The 21,530-nt window shown below is 33.4% G+C and overlaps 5 protein-coding genes across 9 annotated transcripts; 2 read left to right on the plus strand and 3 right to left on the minus strand.

The window, feature by feature from the left end:
* Positions 1–757: 757 nt before the first annotated feature.
* ND-13A (NADH dehydrogenase (ubiquinone) 13 kDa A subunit) lies at positions 758–2,213 on the plus strand. The gene is made up of 3 exons (XM_076136096.1): positions 758–972; positions 1,397–1,573; positions 2,039–2,213. Exons 1-3 carry the CDS (start codon positions 853–855, stop codon positions 2,102–2,104), a joined length of 363 nt encoding a protein of 120 aa, XP_075992211.1. The 5' UTR covers positions 758–852; the 3' UTR covers positions 2,105–2,213.
* Positions 2,214–2,479: 266 nt separating this feature from the next.
* LOC142987375 (uncharacterized) lies at positions 2,480–3,306 on the minus strand. Its single transcript, XM_076136097.1, has 2 exons — positions 3,074–3,306; positions 2,480–2,809 (listed from the first exon to the last, which is right to left on the minus strand). The coding sequence occupies exons 1-2, from the start codon at positions 3,177–3,179 to the stop codon at positions 2,643–2,645; spliced, it is 273 nt and encodes a 90-aa protein (XP_075992212.1). The 5' UTR covers positions 3,180–3,306; the 3' UTR covers positions 2,480–2,642.
* A 231-nt stretch (positions 3,307–3,537) lies between these two features.
* On the plus strand, positions 3,538–9,603 carry Rab14 (RAS oncogene family member Rab14). Of its 2 annotated transcripts, none has more exons than XM_076136102.1 (5): positions 3,538–3,673; positions 5,049–5,161; positions 5,432–5,612; positions 6,637–6,819; positions 7,357–9,603. In XM_076136102.1, the coding sequence occupies exons 2-5, from the start codon at positions 5,056–5,058 to the stop codon at positions 7,526–7,528; spliced, it is 642 nt and encodes a 213-aa protein (XP_075992217.1). In that variant the 5' UTR covers positions 3,538–3,673; positions 5,049–5,055; the 3' UTR covers positions 7,529–9,603. The 2 variants fall into 2 exon arrangements, with proteins under 2 accessions (XP_075992217.1, XP_075992219.1); XM_076136104.1 differs by having other exon boundaries at positions 3,574–3,754.
* Positions 9,595–17,290, minus strand: LOC142987376 (carnitine O-acetyltransferase-like). Of its 4 annotated transcripts, none has more exons than XM_076136099.1 (13): positions 17,182–17,290; positions 16,635–16,667; positions 16,082–16,321; positions 15,736–15,947; positions 14,344–14,497; positions 12,951–13,125; positions 12,552–12,739; positions 11,989–12,089; positions 11,713–11,832; positions 11,302–11,424; positions 10,815–11,013; positions 10,594–10,731; positions 9,595–10,461 (listed from the first exon to the last, which is right to left on the minus strand). In XM_076136099.1, the coding sequence occupies exons 2-13, from the start codon at positions 16,656–16,658 to the stop codon at positions 10,246–10,248; spliced, it is 1,890 nt and encodes a 629-aa protein (XP_075992214.1). In that variant the 5' UTR covers positions 16,659–16,667; positions 17,182–17,290; the 3' UTR covers positions 9,595–10,245. The 4 variants fall into 4 exon arrangements, with proteins under 4 accessions (XP_075992214.1, XP_075992215.1, XP_075992213.1 ...); XM_076136100.1 differs by having other exon boundaries at positions 17,178–17,265; XM_076136098.1 differs by lacking the exon at positions 17,182–17,290 and adding an exon at positions 16,987–17,171.
* A 1,770-nt stretch (positions 17,291–19,060) lies between these two features.
* On the minus strand, positions 19,061–20,922 carry Wdr82 (WD repeat domain 82). Its single transcript, XM_076136105.1, has one exon. The coding sequence runs from the start codon at positions 20,794–20,796 to the stop codon at positions 19,849–19,851; it is 948 nt and encodes a 315-aa protein (XP_075992220.1). The 5' UTR covers positions 20,797–20,922; the 3' UTR covers positions 19,061–19,848.
* Positions 20,923–21,530: the final 608 nt, after the last annotated feature.

Here is a 21,530-nt window from a genome sequence, read left to right on the forward strand (position 1 = left end):
ACGATGTATATTTCAACGAAATCCAGAATTGGTATGTAGATACTTTGTTCTTATAGTCAACTTGCAGGATTGTTTTAGTAGGTAATTCTGATACTAAGACAACTCCCGCGCTAAGGATTGTTCTTGTGTCGCGGGGACTTTTACAAACAACGGACACAACAATTTGTGGATCGCACAAACAATTGTCCCGTGTGGGAATCGAACCTACGACCTCCCGATGCAGTGTTCGCGGGCGGCGTGGCGACCACGCCACAGCAGACAGGCAAGCAGTCCAATTAGTTCTTGGTATTAAAGTACCTATTATTATTTAAACAAGCAGAAGGGCATCAAAAATATCCGAGAGATATTTTTGTTTATTTACAGGCACCAAAAAATAATTAAATTCACGATGTATGCCTTTATTGTTATTAGCGATTTTGAGGCGAAGTGGTAGGTACAACATTGTCGCGTTTCGCTCGACATGAGCTTCGCTGGTCGCTCACTAAGTTGCATGAATGTAGTCACTACACTCTGCTAACGCGCGATGACGTCAGATAGTAATAACGGCAATTGGAATTTACCGGCTTCGCTTACGGATCGCAGACCATTACGATTCACAAGCATCAACATGTTAACTTACCTTCTAAACATTTAAAGTTGGATAACCAGTTGGACTGTTGGAGAATAGCTTGTATTTACAGTTGCCAAACTGAAAAATTAGATAAACAGACATGATAAACGTCAAATTCATGACAAATGACAATTGACATTCTTTCAAATCAAAACATTTTTAGCATTTTGTCAATTTGACTGGTCGCTGCTTCACAAAAATCACACGTTATAATCTCACTTCTTACAATATAGCTACCAAAAATGAATAATTCGCTATACCGAGTACCTATTAAGGAATTAATAATGTTAAGAAGTGTACAAAATGTAACCCGTCGTTGTTTTGCTTCTAAAACAGAAGATGTTGTTACTCACACAGGCCAAGTACTTATTTCTGATTTATTATAAGTTTTCAGTTTATTTTCTTAATAAAATTTCAGCTAGTCAATCGGCAACGAATACTACAGTTTTTTATCTCTGTGATTTAAAAGTTTTTATTAATTTGACTTACTTTGTTCTTACATAATAGCATAATCAATAGTATAACCATTATATGTTTTTAGTCCTCTCACGTCAATTTTTTCTATTACCAATAAGAAAATACTACCTGTGCTTATTTGTAGGAGTTTACTGTCGCGTCTTTCTTGTGTATTGTATGAAATTATGTTTATGTTTTAATAAAGGTTAGGTTCATTTCTGTCAAAAAAAATATATCTGATAGCAGATACAAAACTTTTTTTCTATGAATAATGATTAGATATATTTTATAAACTTTGCACATGTGGATAATAACAATATTGATTTATAGAAATGGGAAGCTGATGACTACAGAATGGTACGATTCATGCATGCACCTAAGCAAGTCAACAAAAATTGGGCCATTAACCTTATTGCTGAAGTACCACCCAAGCAAGTTAAGACAAGGGTTGTTTGGTGTGATGGAGGCAGTGGCCCTGAAGGACATCCCCGTGTTTACATTAATCTGGTATTTATATAATTACTAGCTTACTGATCACCTTAAGCTCCCTTTCTGATGTTAAAGTTGAAAAAATAAAAATAATTGAAGGACCAGTGCATAAGTGCCAAGTGGTAGAATTCTGCAGATTGGCAGATAATTAAAGACCACACCACAATGATGGGTAAAGGCTGTATTTTAAATGCTTTGATAGGCGATAGCCAGTTGCTTGTGTGTATGGCTCTTGTAAGTGGGGGAGTGAGTGCTGCAACATTGCAATCTGTAGATTGGGGTTCAGAGATCAGTTTCCTGTATCCTGGAGATATTTTGTGCCTTCCCTTACTTGGTTTTTATTTACTCAATGTCTCAGGCCAGATATTTTCAAATGGTTCAGTAATTTAGTTACTAACCATGAAACTAAATGTGTGAAATGTGTGCTTACCTTTGTTATTATGATATATGAATCAGTTGTTTAGTAATTTTCTTTTTTTGCAGGATAAACCTGGTGATCATGCTTGTGGTTACTGTGGATTACGTTTTGTTAAGGCTGGAGACCACTAGATTAATTTGATGTTTCATTGTACTAGATTAAAAAAATACTTGTTTTTCTTGAATTATAATTTTTATTGATAGTTGCTGAAAATTGATACAATAAATGCATACTAGCTAATGTGTGACTTTATATTGTTATGTTGATAATAATAGACTTTAATATCATCTTTACTAACATCATATTTTACCAAAAGTACTTTCCTGATATGCTTGCTATGAACAGGACTTTTTTATAGGGGAAAAGTTTGTACTATGTGTCATAATGAACTTATGCATTTTATACCTTTATAAGCCGATTTTTTTAAAGTCAGAACTGACTACAATACTTATTAGTTAGTTATTATATAAATTAACTAGTCTGGCATACTACAATAAAATACTGTATTGGTAATCACATTGAACTGAACTTATTTATTCATAAGACAATAATTATTATTGTTACATCACAAACTATTAATACTTTAAAATTTGGAAATAATAACAATATTTAATTAATAAACATCATACATAGACATAGATACTGTGTAATTAAATAGATAAAACAATATTATTTATTTGCAGTTGACTCTGCATTTTCATTGCGTAATTCCTGCCTGATGTCAATATTAGACTGTAACAACTCCTTAAGTCTCTCATGAATGTCATCGTTTTTCTGTTCCAAGTAATCTAATGCTGAATTCAACTCATCCAATTTTGAGTCCAGCATATAGTACTCTGGAACAAGATTAACAAGATTATTGTAAAATTGCTCTTACACTATAAATTCTTCACTTGACAAACATTAATATAATTTGATGGACGAGACCATATTACTAAGGGAAATATTATTATCAAGGAATATAGAATGCCTCCTCATTATCATAAAGACAAATTTTCCCATACAGTAATAATTGTGTATCCGTTATTAGGCAAGGGATTCTCAAACACATTTTCTTAATAAATAGTATTTCTACTGAAAATTTGAAGATAGACAGGTACCTTCAGCAACGTTTTCCTCATCTTCATCATTTTGTTCCATAGGTTCTATATCATTTTTATCAGTCACACCATTTTGGTTTCCAGACTTCTGATCTTGGCCAGCCATGCTTAGTGTTGACGCTTATAGGTTGTTGTAGTGGAATAATTTAAAGCGAGAATAAATGTTATTTATGTATCCGGATAAAACAATAAACTTGACAATGACCATTTACCAATTACAAAGTGACAGTAGTCAGCTGAGCTTTACGATTATTTGTCTATGGCAATGCATACAAATAAATATAACCAAGAAGGTTTTACCCACTTAGGTTTAGACAAAATTAACGGCGTGAAACACACTTTAATAAATCAAGGAATGTATTTTAGCCGTAACATAAATTGATTAACAATAATTGACCATCACAACAACAGAAGGTATATTTACAATGTTGCTAGAGATTCCAATTTGGCTAGAACCATTTTTTTTTATTGATAATGATACAGAAAATAATATGGCAACTACTAATACGTCACATTTGACGAAGAAGGAAGTCTTTGTTTTGCATTGCAGAAAAATAATTTAGGAAAGTCTTTACGTTGCGCATAAGCTTGATAATAAAAGTAAGATCAGAATTGTGAACTTTTACTTTGACATTGTTTGCACTCTGTAAACTATTTAAACGTATAGGAGCATTATATCACGTACGTATACGGAGGCAAATAAGTATTGAGTGCATCGTTACAATTACTATTGATGTCTAGTTTTCCCAATAAACATTGCTACGTACATGGAGATCGTTATATTCCATTTCCTGTAATAGTATCAGATGTGGTGTTAACAGTTCTAAACTTATTAGTGAATTGTGTAAAATCAATTTATGTGATGACTCATACATCAGTATTGAAAATATAAAGAAAAAATCAATGCAAATTAGTACCGCATCATAATTATGAACAATGGTCTGTTTCATATTAGATACTCACTTTTATCATCTAGATACTTTGATGTACTTATATCAAATTCATAATTTGTAAAAATTTCTTATTGTTTTTTTACCACTTTAATGTTTAAGCAGTAATGTTATATGTGTATTTACTAAGGTTGGTGATTAAGATGTAAATGTAAGGATGTTAGAAAAAATCTACTTATTGTTTAACAGTGCCTACCTTTACTTAATTTGTTTTTGTCATGACAACAGTTTATGGCAGGGGGTGTGCTAGACTAATCCCAACCATAAACACTGACATAATTTCTGAATAATAGTGATATATAGATGCTCAAAAAGGCATTTTTTTATATGATGATCATTTTTTTTATTAAATTTGTACATTTTCAAGTCTGTTAATGGTGATGCATATGGTTAAGCAAATACTGAAGACACATTCTGTGGTTTGACAACAAATAGTTAATTAATTGACATATAACATTATAAATCAGAATGATTTATAGTGTTAAATAAATTTTCTAATGTATGCAAAGGAATATTTCTTTACCTCATATAAATATCAAAATTTGTGGCATGTACCTATATTAATATTACTACTGAATATTATGATACATAGAATCAAAATTACATATTTCTACTAATTTTAAACTAAATTTACAGTAATCATAACCTGATTGGTGTTGGTTGTTTTATGGTTCTTTAAACTGATACTATGGAAAAAAAAAGAAATATACTATTTTATGATGGCTAAGCTACTAAGAGTAACAGCTTACAAATATTTTTACCTGAGTGTTCTTAGTATTGTTATGTTTGCCATATTTTTTCAATGATAATAACAAATATTAAAATATATCTATGTTTATTTTAAAGAGAGGATTTGAGATTAGACTTGAGAATGAGCTCTATTCCTTTGTGCCTTAGGCAACTAGAACTGAGAAACATAATTTGCAAGTAATAAAGTAATAAATGATGTACATATTTCTAATATTATCAATGTTTTGTTTTTTACTACTGTGCAATATCACTACATATAGTGTTATATGTTTTAGAATCACAATGACTTCAGGACCATACAACTACTCCTACATATTCAAGTATATCATCATTGGTGATATGGGAGTGGGGAAATCATGTCTTCTGCATCAGTTCACTGATAAGAAGTGTAAGTATTTGCTTATCTTTATTTTAATAGATTTGTGATGGCTACTTGAAGACTGTCATGAAAATGATGTCACCAACATCAAGCTGCTATACTGTGACGGCGGGTCTTTGAGATTGATGTCTAGAAACCTGTGTAGGTTTTATTGATCTTGAATATGAGTGTTTTTTGTTTTTAGTGGAAACACAACACTTAATAGCCCTAGAAACCAAAATCAATGTAACATGTTTAAGTCATATATTACTAGATTTAGAATTGTATATTACTTTACAGTTATGGCCGACTGTCCTCACACAATCGGTGTGGAATTTGGAACCCGCATTATCGAAGTGGCGGGCCAAAAGATTAAACTGCAAATATGGGACACAGCAGGACAAGAGCGATTCCGAGCTGTAACTCGGTCTTATTACAGGGGTGCTGCTGGAGCACTTATGGTTTATGACATAACAAGAAGGTTAGTTAGTTAATTCTTTCTTTCTTTTTACGCAAAGTGTAAGAACTGTCAAATTCATCCTTATTTAGACAATGCAATTTTCATGCCATATAAAACAGCCTAATGCCATTACCAAGGGTGTTATTTACTATTTACTTCTTTCTGTCAATAAGTTATTACCCCTACATTGGCCTTCAAACATCTAATACTGTAAATATGAACCTGTTATGTAATGCTTTTCTCTTTCATTTCACTGAAGAGTAAAAGAAACAAACCTCTCGTTATTTCACACAGTATTAAGTAATAAAGAGGATAGTGTCAAGTTTTGAATTTATGATCACTGTATGTCTTCATATCCATTGAATCAAGAACGCATTAAGTGATGGGTGTGCTATTCTCGTCTGCTTTTCTTTTATTTCCCTCCCCTCCTTATAATTACAAGGTAGGAATAGTGGTACAGAATAAATATCTGAGTAGGAAAATGCCTACTGGTTGCTTGTTTAGATGTAACTAAATACCGCAACTGAATATCGATCGGGTAGATATTAATACTTTAACATAGGTGACGCCGCAAATACAAACTACCACGCATATTCGATTATAATGCTGCGTTTCCGTAAAGCCAAGCAAAAGAAAACTTGCAATATATATTATCTTACATGTATAAATCGATATCGATATATTGTATCTTGTTGTATTCAAAAATAAACACTTGTCTTGACTGGGAGAGCATTGACGGCTTAAACTACAATCCGGTAGTAATCTTGTCTAGTCATGAGTTGCAAATTAATGAAGTAGGCAAATTACTTGTTATTAATAAACATTGCTTCTCATTTCCTATCTACAGACAGTCTACTAGGTATCTATATTCTATATCTGTTGGTTACCTACGTTAAATTTCCGCAGCATACTTAAAAAAACATTCAGGTTGAGGCACTGGAAACAGTGCTTCTTGTAATTAGTGACCTGACTACCAATTAGTCTGTATTTTTTATTATTACTCTTGTATAATAGTAATTGTGTAACATGTATTTGTTGTTTTTAGATCTACTTACAATCATTTAAGTAGCTGGCTCACAGACACACGCAACTTGACCAACCCTAGCACTGTGATATTTCTAATCGGCAACAAATCTGACCTAGATGCCCAGAGAGATGTTACATATGAAGAAGCCAAACAATTCGCCGATGAAAACGGACTTATGTTTGTTGAAGCTAGTGCTAAAACGTAAGTTTTATGTGAATGAATTCTAACTTGTATTAGACCATAATCATAAGATCATATTTGATTTGTAATGAGCTATATTTCTTGTGTTGTTAGTTTAACATTCCATCTGCAGCTATAATTTAATCTGACGAATCTGAAATAATATTACCCCCTTAATAGTCGTATATTTATGGACATGATGACTATCTACTAACCACCGTAACCACTGCGCCATCGGCGTCATTCTACGATTGATATGTCACGTAACACAAAAAGAAGTATTTGAAACGACTACAGTTTAGCTACTTCAACATGAGCGTACGTCTGGGCTATGTCTCGTCGACCGACAGTTAAAACAAGTGTCCCATTTGAGTTCCCTACCCCGAAACCTTAAGTACTGTCACGTCCTTTTTCATTTATTTTTGTATTCACAAACTTCTTAGTGCGCTAGTGCTTGCACTTTTATAGATAACTGCCAGTGGTGCAGCATGCAACGTATGAAAGAGAAAGTTTATTATAAAAAAAAATACATTAGCTATACTTTACTTTCACTTCTAGAGGCCAAAATGTTGAGGAAGCTTTCCTCGAAACTGCAAAGAAAATTTACCAAAGCATTCAAGATGGACGGCTGGATCTGAATGCGGCCGAGTCCGGAGTTCAGCACAAGCCAGCGTCCCCGGGGCGCCCGCTCGCTGCGCCTCCCGCCGCGCGCGACAACTGCGCTTGCTAACCGATCTCGAGATGAATAGAGATAAAGGAAAATCATACTTAACAGTTAAGAATTATTATCCTAGTAATAAATTCAATTGTCATAAATTCTGTTTTGTTTTGACATAATTTATATTAGTGTACATTCCACGTTATATTTGTGTTGCGAATGTAAATGAGCTAAGTGGTGGAATATTATTGGAAACTTCGGCAATTTCCGGGTATCTGTGACAATGTTTTTGCAGCAAATTGATGCAAGTTCAAAACGTCGTTGTTGTAAATGTATTATTATTTATGATATACACAATGTTTGTATTTTTGTATAGCTATATTTTTATCAGTTCCCATGGAGTTCACTTGAACAACTTTGTTTTAATATTAAATTAATCAGAAATAGCATAGAAATGAAGCTTCGGATTAAAGATATTTTCGTAGTATTTATATTGCTAGAATCAGTCTCGTGTTCAAGAGAGAAAGTGTGCGCGTGGTCGTTTGTTATCAAATAATAGAACAATTGAGCACGTACGTCAGGTGGAGTTACTTCCGCAGGAAGGCATGACGGTTTATTAAAAACGCTACATAGAAATAGCCGATGTGGTTATGAACCAAGAATTAGGTCCATTCAAAACTACATAAACCTACCCTGCAAGTTTATTTGCAAATTATACGCTAGTAGGTACCTAAGAACAATTTAACGACATCATATTATTAATAATTCCTGGTTCGTGCGCACACCGCTTGTCATTAATCTATATTCTAAGACATCACTGTACACTTATCTAAAAGTTCGAATACATAATTAAATATTGTAGGTACCTGCTACTTTTCTTTGGTAAATTAGCTACGGCTCCGACGAGTTCGTTTTCTTAAATTTATGAAAACATTATTGTAACAATTAATTAAACTATATACTAACAATGTTTGGGTCAGTTGCATTCAAGGAGACATAATGTAACTGAGTAATTTTAAAACAAGAAAACAATAAATGCATCGTTGTCAGAACCGAATAACCGGCGGATATTATCGCACTTAGGTGTCCAGGTGGATCACATCACATTAATGATTTTATAGGCTGGCTTGGGTTTTTAAATTCAAAATAACACAACAACCTGAAAATCACTGAAAGATGCATTGGGGTTGATTTAAGAAAAGGAAATATTTTAAAACTTGTTGACTGCAGATTATTATTTTTCTTATCGGCTATTGTCGATGTATAAAAATCACCCTGTGTGTGTACAATAAAGTGCTTATTTAACGGTTTTGCTTATTATGTCAAGGATCTTTTAGGAAAAAATATTGGTATTTTATCGCCGTCTTCAATAATCTAGTCAGTAAGGATTAGTTCCATTACAGTTGAGTTGCCCACATAGTACACTGTTATTTATTAAATATAGCATTTGTTGGTGGGCAACTCAACTATAGTAGACCTATAACTTTGCTGAAAGTATTTCTAGATATAATTGCACATATGTATTACATAAACCGAGAGTGTAATTTGTATCTACTTTAGTTTTATTTAGCACCAGACTACTGATAAGTAATATAATTAAATAATAATATACTTTTTTGGCTCTTTAAGGTGCACTGGTTTTGTGTTAGGTGATTCAAATTTAGTTCAAATATGTACAAGATTTTTTGGTGATATAAAATCTTTCGCTGCCTACTTGTTTATGTCAAGTACATGCTAAGCATTTCTCAACATGTTGTACTTTAAAAAATGTAAAACGTACCTATATATCTTTATTTGGAAAGGGTAACTAACAAATGCTACTATGTATTGTGCAGTTCTTCATATCAGTGTAATGTGATTGAGATATAAATGTGTAAATCAAATAAACTTGTTTATAATAAATATTTATTGTAAAGCAGAAATACATTTGGGATTCACGAGTACATGAAGTATTCATTCAATAATTATATCTGCCTATATTTAATTGCATTTTTAAAGTATTTTAACCCAACACCCTATTTTTAATTGTATGGTGTAAATTCCATAACCAATAGACCTTAATTATTTTTGTAGTACATTACATAGATAATATTAGGTATATATTATTGTGTTACATGTTTTAAATAAAGTTTGTACAGCATAGAAAACGATAGCTATTTTAATTTTAGAAAAAAATATAAAATTCCTTTGTCAGTCGAGAATTAGACACGTTGACTAGTCTAGTTTATGCTTAAGGCAAGAGTTTCCACACACATAATCATTGTGGTATCCGCGAGATGGGAGAGACTCACACAGTTTGACACTTGCCCATATCAGCCTTCATGATATATGAGGTGGCAACAAGAGTGACTCACTAAATGTATGTGAAATGTATCTTACACATTATCAGTTGTTTATAAAGTATAACAAACATAAAAGGTTTTATCTTAGTGATCGTAGTAATCCACCTTATCAGAGACTATAGCAATTTGGTGAGTTACGATAAATAACAAAGAATAACACTCATAATAAATATGATTGAATGTAATACATTTTTTTACGTATTTCTATTATGTTACATTTTCGATTTAGGCACTCTGTGAACATACGCACAGTCAATGATAAATTATGACATTTCTGGCATTAGCAAAATGGTGTACAAAAAAACGATAAAAATATTAAAAAAAAAAGCTATATAATAACAATAATATGTTTTCCTTAAATTAATACATTGATCGAATAATTAACAATTTCTCTTACATTTATATCTTCGCTTACGGTAAGAAGAGAGCCAGAAAACATAATGCGAATTAAAGTTTCGATGGAGTATTTTGTAATAGTACATCGTGCATATCCTGAAGGGATTGCTCCAATGCATTTCTGTATTTACTACAAGCCGTATCGGGATGTGCTACGAACGCTGACGTAGCAAAGTTAACATCGTTGTCGCGAGGGTTATAGCATGTTGCATAGCCGTCAGGTACTAGAGGTCCGTAGCTCATTAATCCATCAGATTTGAGAGCAACCTAAAAATCAATTTACATTAGTAAGCTATAATGATATTAATACATATTGTACCTACACAATGGCCTTACTACTTCATCTTAAAAACTCGACTAAAACAGTTCCATGTTTTATAAAGTAACAAATCTACAAACCTGGCTGGTTGAGATTCTCATGTGTGTACTCCTGGTGTAGCTGACGTCCGAGTATAGTTTATGTAAATCTATACCATTCTCTAATGCTGTTAGTTTTAACCCTAGAAGATGTCTGTCAACACCTAATCCTTGAAGCGCCTATAAAGGAAAGCAATATTAAAATTAAATAAAAGGAACATTTTAATACATAGGCACAAGCAAATAGTCTTTATTATAGTTACCTGCACAGTGTAGTTTTTGTGTGAATTGATAGCGCTCTTCAGTGCTGCATTTTTTTCTTTAGGACTGCTTTGAGCATTCAACATTGTTTTTGCGAAGTTTACAGACTCGATAGAACAGGACCGAATAGTCTCTGTCCGACCTCCGGCGTACATTCTCGTTGCTGCAGATTCATAATGAGCACCTGGCACTTTGTGTAATCTACGATAAGTCAATAATAAAACATTTAATATTAAGGCCTAATTGTGCAAAATAACCATACCTACTGATTACTTGCTAAACAATTGCAAAAAAGTCTAATCCGCACATTAACATCTGATGATTTGTAAAAGGATTGTGACAATGAAACAAAAATTTCTAGCCAAACAGATAACATGAAAATTCTTTTTTCCAGTTCCATTTTTTTTAATAGGGCAGCGCTGAATTTTTTGGAAACTCAGAATAAACTCATCATCATCATCATCTCATAAAATAAGTAAGACAACTCACCTGTAGAATGCATATTGCATGGCCATCTGTAGATAACTGTCTGGACTCAATTTTTGTGACTTTATGAAATTTTTACCATACTTATTGTACTGGAAACAGTTCAGTTCAAGATTCCCTACTAACCTGAAACAAAATCACCTTTTATCAATCTTGTCCACGGATCACTAAATTCTTACTAAAATATACACATAAGTATAATATAATATAGTAAACTTGTACTTAACTTCTCAAACTACTATTTTTATAATATTATACAATATGCTTACTTTATCTAATTTAATTGTAAACAGGACCACCAATAGCAACGTAATTTAAACTGGCTTTTCGCAGCATAAAAAAGACAGCTTGTATTTTCTGCGCATTTTTGGTCGAGTAACTTGGTCATAAAAGCTATAAATTGAAGTTACTTACTTGTCTAAATTATTTTTAGCGTCTTTAATCATGTTAGAAACTTCTGTCGTCACGTTAAACTTTAGCGCTACTGGCGGTTTGGGGCTCGATGAAGCTGACGCACCTCCTTTGTTTTGCTCACTAAAAAAAGAAATATATACTTATAGAACAAATATGTATTAGGATATCAAATCGAAAAGTATTTGTATGTTTTACTTTATAATATTGTCATGACTGTTATTTTTAAGAAAAAAAAAATAAAATAAGTGAACATAATATAAATGAAACTAGTCATACATAAATTTAATAATGAAATCCGTTAAGACCGCAATGGGCTGGCCCTCGGCTGGTGAATGTTCATAAGTTAGGCCGGTTAATCCATCAGCACCAACAATAAACTGAAAATTTGCTAAAATTAAAACAACTCGAAAAGCAGTTATTACAAACCAAACTAAAGTAAAAATGGAAATGCTAATTTTTTTGCCTGAACTTTAACTTTGCGGTAAATTTAATGTACATTGAATAAAGCGAAATGACAAAATAACAATTTGTTTACAAATCAAATGACTAACGACTAAAAAAATTTAGCTAAGCAATCTCACCTGCAGAATAGATATAACATAGAAACTAAATATTCTGAAGTCTCTGGCTACTAGTTGAATAACTCTTAATTCCAAATAACAACCATTAGGGTATTCATCTACGCATACCTATATTTATTACTTTTAGATGTTACTGTACCCTACTCTACACGAGTTTAATGACTGGGTAGTAGTTAGCTAATAGAATACCAACATAATAATATTATCAATCTGGCAGTTAAAAGCTTGCACCTTAGGAAAGTTTGTTAAGGTTCCTACCTGTATCGTCTTGTCGAACCACCGGTTACCGCCATTGCTCTTCGATCCACCGCCGTGTATCGTCTGACCACCGCACAGTGTTCTACGAGCGTCATCGTCAGCACACTTGGATAAGCCAGCCGCAGCATCCAAACACAAGACCACAATACTAGTTTCCACGTCAGCTAATGATTCGCGGTTTGTGTTATCTGAAATCATAGTGAATAGGTTTTCCCTCAATTAAGTCAGCAAACAAGGCAGCATGCAATATTATGTATTTTCAAGTTGCTGAATGAGTTTTATATTTGGAGTTGAATGAAGCCTCACCTAGAAATTCATAATCATACCTAACTTCTGCGTTTTATTTAACAGATTATTTTATCATTACACAAAGTAACAATTTTACCTAAATTGTCTCACCTTTTGAAAGTAGTTGATAAGCTTTAGCCCAATTATCGCGGTTTTCTGATGTTAGTATACCGATCCCTTCATTATTTGGAGTACTAGAAAGCTCAACAATTTTTTTCAATTGCTTTACAATTTGTTCTTCGCTGAGCACCACATTATCTTCTCCCCAAAGATCAATGCGGAAGATCTGAAAAATCATAAAATATTAATGTACCTATAAATATGATATGTATTTTCTAGACTATGATAGATAACCCGCTGGGTAGGTACTTTCCGCGGCTGCGCAAAATTTTAATCTTCTGCCGTAATGAGGGATGGATTCGGCTTTTTAGTATGCTGGTTAAGTCTGGGTTGGGGACTTTGGATTATGCATCTTAGGTATGGCTAGTAGGTATACGAACTTTATGGAATATTCAGAAATAAGCGTTATACCTACTTTATACATCAATGTTATTGGACAACTCGCACACGGTCATTTGATTCCAAACTAAGCAGTGCTTGAACTATGGTAATCAAATAACTGATAAACATACTTATATAATTCTAAATACATACTTATATAGTTACATTAACATCCAGGTTCAGTACAAATATTCGTGCTCATCACACAAAGATTTGTCCCGGGTGGGATTCGAACCCACCACACGCGGCGCTACGGTTATTGCGGCGTGGTGGCCGTTTATACCACTGCGCCAAACGCAACTGACGTAGCGAAATCCGAGAAGTAAAATGGTAAGTATTCCTTCTTTTTAAACCGCTTTCTCTCAGACATACAGCAATGCCAATTACTTCGCTCTAGTCACGGATCTTTCTGTGCGAAACTTGTCCATTACGGCCGTACCAAGTTATTTCCGGAATGTGGTAGGTAAGGGAAGAAATACCTACCTATAGGTAAACTTGGTATGCATGGTTTGTACAAGTCTGTAGAAAACTAGTTGTTCATTATTCTATATTGAACTTTAGTAGCTCGAAATGTTAATAGACTATAATTATACAAGGTCAACATGACAATTCTTGTGAAAAGGTCAACTGTCACGATAGGTATGCCGCAATGGTTAATCAAATAACAATACAAATAGAACTACTTACTTACCTAATTTTTGTGTTTTTTTAACATGGCCCATATTAATGTGTCATTTAATTATCTATTTGTAATGCGTCTACAAATCTACATAGGTACGTTATACTTAACAGGCATCTATGTTTGTTTTAGTATTATTCTGAACATGTTTTTAGTAAGACATTGTTAGAAATAATTTAGGGTCGGTACAGGTACAATGACTCATCATAAACTTACAATTAATAATTGTTGCAGTCAATACATGCAGCGTGAATTACTTTATAACTTCAAAGATGTGCAAAGTGAATAAAGCTTTGCTGTTAAACAAATAATAATAGTACTAACGTGGTTGTTATGAATGACGGTGACGTGGCGGCTATGGCTGTTAAAGGACAATTTGTCGCGTTTCTCCCATGGTATTCTGCATGTGCCAAATACCTTCTTGTACTGTCCCATGTCCAGGGGACTTTTACCCATCATTTCTAGAGGGATTTTATCACTGAAAGTTTATAATAATACCAATGAATGTTAGAACACTACCATGTAAAGTATCAAAAAGTGTGGCCACAGTTCATGAGGAATAACTTATTTTAATGTTCCCAACAGTTAGGTTATGGACAATCAGTTTCAAACCATATGTAGCGCCTATATAGTCGCTTTAGTTAAGCTGTAAGACATGTTGATGATAAACACACCAAGCATGAGTAGTGTTCCCGAGGCCTATAGGCTTTTAGGCTTTTTTTTAAGACTAGCCTATGCATGTGGGGCTACAGCGGGATAAAAGCCTAAAAAGTCTTTTAGGCCTTTAGGCTAGGCCTTTTTCATAGCCTTTTTTTGTCCACCCGATGACTATAGGCTTTTAGCCTTTTTATAGGCTAGGCGCATATTAAAAAGGCTTGAAAGGCCTGAAACCTATATAGATTTTTCGTCCTTTAGGCTAGGTCTATTTTATTTATTATTCGAGTATAAAGTATAATAATCGTAAACTTAATGTTACGATTTCAAACCGCCCTTATGTCGGGGGCATAAGCGTTTACTTTGAGTGTCTGAGTATTAACCGTACATTGAGCGAGCGCGTATTTGATCTTACTCAAGCAATTTTTCATTTCAGTTTTCATTTAATTTGAAAATAAATACAATACAAAAATACATGTTTGATTCATACTAAGCCATAACCTGAACAATACCTATAGCCTTATAATAAGCCTACTACTCGAAAAATACTTCAGTCGGAAATAAAGCCTAAAAGGCTCTTTAGGCTTTTTTAAACCTATAGGCTTTTTAATATGAGTAGCCTTTTAAACACCTAGTAGGCTTTTTAAAATGAGTTGCCTTTTAAAAGCCTAGTAGTCTATCATGGCCATAAAAAAGAACTAATAGGCTTAATTTTAGGCCTAAAAGCCTATAGGCCTCGGGAACACTAAGCATGAGCCATGCATGACTTGGACTGTTACTCTCCATGTGATACACAGATACACTTTATGTATCTACTGTGTCACCAATGTACATACAATATAAAAAAGTGCCATAGTTAGTTACTAGCCAGTGTGATTAGCTGCAGGTAACCAAACCACCCACAACAATGAAAGTGGCAGTGATAAAGGTCTACAGATACTTTGAACAAGTTTGACACAAGAGCAACCACTGGCCATACAAAAACAGGAAAATGATTTTCATATTGTGTGCATGTTTACTGAGTAATTTTTTTGTTAGTCCCTATTAAATAAAGTCACTTACTTATCTATAAGGCTTTTGTATTCTAACGCAGCCAGCAATGTTTTAGCTGCATATTGTAGTTGATCATTTTGATTGTTGAATTTCCTACAAGGAAACATTAAACCTGGACTTGAGTAAACTACAACTGGATCCCGGTACTCTAAGTAGGCAGTGTTTAGCCACCAATCTTCAAGCCAATTAACATGCTGCTCTGCTCTCTTCTCTAGTAAACCCTAAACAAAATAAAAATCTAAGTTAAAGCTATTGTTAAGACCAGTATTTATATGCATTATATTATCAATCAAATATACTGATACAGGCAGTTGGCAGACAAAATGAAATGTACTTAACAATAATATTAACATACTTGCAGTTTTTTTCCCAATCCTTGCTCAAAGTCTTTGACTAAAGTTGTAGTCTTGGCATATTCATCATCATTCAAAAATGGTCTTACAGTAAGCAGATATTTTGCCAAAGTATCTTTCAACTTGGGCACTGGTAATCTTGGTAGATTCTGCACATTAACATTTGACTTGGCACTGGCATAGTTGCAGGACACTTGCATAGAAGTAACATAAGGTTCTAGGAAGAGCCCTTTAAAGCCACTCTGGAATTAAAATTTTAACTCAAGACAAAGATCTCACAAATTGGCTGTCCTCAATTAATTTTATGGAACTAACATTTATTTATTTAAAGTTATATCAGACAGTTACACTATAGGTATATAAGGAAAGCTGGTAACTTTTTAAACATAAAGAAAACTTTATAATTGGGTATGTTTTCAATATTAGCATTTAGGCACAAAAGAATAATGGATGGACATAACTTTAAATCTCAAATATAACCAATTCTGAACAAAATTTTCAGGATACCACTGTTGACACAGACAATTTTTAGAAAGATATTATAACAGTACTTACTACTTTATTTATGCTTCGCAACATATTGTTTTCCTGAAACCATTTAATTACAATTACTGACTGATTGACTCTTAATTAATCTAATATGTAAATATGGAATCTTAAGCCACATTCTTAACACAATGTAAGGTGTGTCTCAGATTAATAAAATTGTTAAAAAACTAGCTCAGAACTCGCATATGTCTAGCTGTAAGTCCATTTATGCAACATCTTAAGTGTAATAACTTTAGACGTAAGCAAGTATGCACGACGACTACTGAAAACATATTAGAAATCCGATGTATAACAGGTTTCATACGTTAACTTAAGTTTACCAAGTAGGAGGTTGACAAATTACTATCAGTAAACTTACTTTGCTATCGCGATACCAAGTCTTCTGTACTTTGACACCGTCCAACATCTGTATATCTATACGTCTGATTTCTAATAAAGGCGATTGGGTATCTGTATTTATAGATTTATTGATAACTGGTGAAAGGAATGGGTAGATAGATCAGTGTGATCGTAGCTACACCGGCAATATTTTTGATTACATTCACATACCTACCAACAATTTATGCAAAATCGTCCCTCTCTCTTTCTGTTGGAGTGGGGTTTAATGTAAATTAAAGCCGCTTGTTTGTTATCTATTTCATTCGATAACAACTGTCACTCTTTGACAGTTTGACAATGACAACTAGAGAATCTAGAGATACGCATTATCGCAATAACCCGAATTATTAGAAATCGATATAAATCGTTTCATTTCAGACATCAAATTTTAATATGCTTCTCTGTGCTTACTTTATATGGCAGGCTCGACACGCCCACTGGTGGTAGTGATGTAGGTATTCACTTTATTATACAGAATTTTATATCCATAACAAACGACTTGTTAGGTCAGGGACTACTCAGGCCAAATCTGACAAAAGCAGAAGAGTCTCATAATGTACTGTTGGTACTGTCAAAGACGTTTTACCATGGAAGTAAGCATAATTACTCCCATGGTTTTGCCAAACTTAGGGTTGCTAGTCGTCTAATAAATAAGTCTTATGCATGCCATTTAATGTTAGGTGATATGTAGGTACCTATTTATATTAGCTAGGTACCTATTTATATTAACGATCTACGACTTTGGAATCCAATAAATGCGCAAACTCTTAACTACTTGCTAAATAGACGTACCTACCTAGTTAATTGCTGTAAGCGTCGGAAATGTGCTGGAATTTTTTCGGTACCTAGGTACCAGCACAGCAACTTGAGTAAATCTTAATCTTGTGTATATCGGAACCTTCTTGGTTTGATAAAAAGTTGCATCCTTTTGACTCCACAAAGTTTGTGGCACAAACTGGGGAAGATAGACTGCAACAGCACTAAATATTCAAGATAAAACAGGGAAAAAAATTAAAAAGTTGATATTTGCTGTTTCAGTAGTTCAAAAATTGTCACCAATTGTTAGGTATTTTCTCAAATAAAAAAATCGGCCAAGTGAGAGTCGGACTTGGGATTCCCTTAAGTTTCATATTTATTTGATTAAGGTATTCTGCTTTTAATTATTTTTTTGTTATAGCCTGGTGATAAATCGAAATCTCAATAATAGGATTATGTTTTATTACCCTCTCAGTAGGGACCTAAAGACCCTAAACATTAACATCGGTATTTTAAAAAGTACCAACACATTTTACTCCATAACATCACGCCTGTTATAACAGGGTAGGTAAGGTAGGCATCATCATCATAAAATACATCCTTATCCAGCCTTACCAGGCAAGTCACCAAACTTTGCACTGCTATTGAGAAATGTTCTGAAAATAAGAAACATTGCTCGACCTAGTGATGAACAGTTGCCACTTTTATACCTGCATGAAAGACTTTTTCAGATAACTTTTTGTAAATTTCGCCTATGCCTGACTGAGGCTTGATGTGAACTTCTGGGACACTTATAGAACAATTATAGAGAAAGACCTATTATGTCTAAAAATTAAACATATTACAAAGTTTATAACTAATTTACCTAGTTATATATATTTTTCTAATTGCATTTTTTTTAATGGAGATAATTTTTTCTAGTTGCGATTTTAGAGCCTAGAAGTGACGAAATTTTAAATTGAAGCTTCAAGTTTCAATAGGAGGTCATATGAATAGGCTAGATGTACACATTCCAAATCAACTACGTGGGTGAATCTGACTCGCACTTGCTTGATTTCTTTGGTTTAGTTTAAAGGTAAAAGTATTGAGAGTGTGATTATGTACATTATTTAATTTTTAAAACATAGTTCAACAATTCTCCTAATTAATGATTTGGGGGATCCGCCTTGGGTCGTTAAGTACAGAGTTTTAAAATAAATGTGACCCACCATAAGTCCCGTGACTTTATATGATTCTCATTCCATAAGAAATAAAAAATTATGATATCAATGGAGACATGGGAAAATGAATAATATAAATGACAATAGCCACATCATTTTATTTTTATCCAACTGTGTTTGGTAGTATTGGTTTTCCACCATTCAATCAATGTTTTGGTCAGTTTAAAATCAACACACATTTCCAAGTCTCACAATTTCATTACGATAGTTTGAATCTTATGCTATAAGGTAGAGGAGGACCACACAATTTGGCTTCCTAAAGAATTCACATTTAGTCATAAAATATTCATAAAAAAAGTTGCCACTAATCTCACATCTTGCTTCTATGAATTTACGAGTAATACTATAAAGATAAGGAATGTTATCATGCATCATTTAAATGAAACAAACTTAGATTTAATAAATACATCTAGTTATTAAACTTGTTGTCAAAATATTTAAACCTGTACAGCTAAGTAAAAATATGTGAATTTTGATCTTACTTACTCAGAATATAAGCGAATGTTTTATTTGGAATGAAAACTATTTAAATGCATACACTAGGGTTCTAAGACACAAATTCATATTATTTATTTTACTATTATATTAATTGCAAAATTTGTTATATCTAACAACTGAACAAGTTTTTGACATAATTCAGCTGTATTTCTTTAAACTAACAATATTACCATAATATTGATACTTCATGTATTTATTCCTACAGAAGACAGTAGTAAGTAATAACTAAATGAACAGAAAATAATCTTAACTTATCTTTCTATTTTATTTATGAGTTATACAATTGTTTTATGCTGTTTCATTATTCATATAACATCTATAGTTTTATGTAACCATTAATAACACTCACATTTGATACATATTTAATATTAAACATCATCTATTGTAGGTAACCAAAATGCCATGTTAGTACATGCTGAAGCCAACATCATAAACTTAGGATTAAATTGTACGCATTGTATTGGCGCAGGGTGATCACCATTTAATACACACACTTTATAACCAGTATCAGCGTTCCAAACATGGACTCTTCCATCTGTTGAGCCACTGAAAATGTATTGTGAATCGGGACTAAAAGATGCTTCTATAGGTATGCCTTTGTTGTTGAGGTGTCCTGTGAATGTTTGCAGTGGGGTGCCATGGTATGCATCTACTAATCGTATTATTGATCCGTTTGTACTTATTAGCATTGTTTTGCCGTCTCGTGAGAATTTTAATCCTGTCCAGTCACATTCCTTTTCTTGGTTAAGCTTAAAAGTGACAAATGGACCCTTGTCAAAAGATCTCAAATCGTACAGTTTAATACTTTCCGAATTAACACCAGCTGCAAATATAAGACCTTCCGGGTCGTAGGCTGCAACAGGTCTCCCTGATAAGTGCATCAAACCTTGGCAATTAGGTGAACGGAGATCCCATAGGCGTAATGTTTTGTCTAATGATCCAGATAGAAATGTGTCTTCCACGGGTGACAAACATAAAGTTACAACTTTTTTTGTATGTCCAGGAAAGTATCTTATGTATTTATTATCATGAAGTGACAAATACCGTATAGTATCATCGACTTTTGTCGAACTATGAATTGCTGTGTTCTTGGCATGTGTGAAATGTATTAGATCGACCCCATATTTTTTACTGTTGACTGTGATCATCTGTGTGCCCTTTTCACAGTCATAAATAACAATTTGATCATCTTCACTGCATGATATTAGTGTCTCGCCATTCGGAGAATAGTCTATACTGTTTATTTTGTCTGTGTTCTCCCGAAACACCTTTGCCACTTTAAAACTACGGACAACTTGATCCACTAACTTCATCATTTGTAATTATTTCCGCAGAACGTTCAATCTCAATCAAATTATTCGCTTTTATTAAAATAAACATACAAATTTCCTTGAGGAGCTTAGCGCACACCATAAAGCACAGATTACATATTATTGATTTTAAATTTGAACCACAGATTATGAACAGCAGTGTTTTAAACAGATAAATAATAGATGATATAGAAATCGCTGGCCTAAAACATTTTTATATTTTTATTATGGTGTCCCCTGTGGTGTCCCCCGAGGCCGAGCGTTGTTAAGGAAGCTGTCTAAGCTATGACACTAATTATTTGACCAGTAGATTCAGTAGGTCGGTCGATTAGATTTTTGCTATTTTACGACAAGTTTGGTAGGAAGACTGTCGCTTCACAAGTACAAGCGTTTAGGCAGGATTCATGTACCTATCCAAAACTTAACAACTTAAGTTTTATTTTAAACCAGAATTGATTTTTCATAGTGGAAGACTTTTAAAGGTCCCTTAATGTCCGTCGTCTGCGCACTCTGCGCAGGCACCTTAGTACAAACTAATAATTTGCGTGAACTGATAGCTCAGTTCACGCAAATTGCAATAATGTAATAAATTGTAGATCTTTAGCGACATAACTTGCTGAAAACGACACAAGTTGTGTCGTTTTCAGCGAGTTGTGTCAATATAAAACCTACAGCTATTGTTCGAGCCATGACAAGAATGTAATGAAACACCGTTAGTAATATATCTAAAAAAAGCTATT

This window comes from Anticarsia gemmatalis, chromosome 3, assembly GCF_050436995.1.
Source record: "Anticarsia gemmatalis isolate Benzon Research Colony breed Stoneville strain chromosome 3, ilAntGemm2 primary, whole genome shotgun sequence".
In the NCBI taxonomy this organism is placed as follows: domain Eukaryota; kingdom Metazoa; phylum Arthropoda; class Insecta; order Lepidoptera; family Erebidae; genus Anticarsia; species Anticarsia gemmatalis.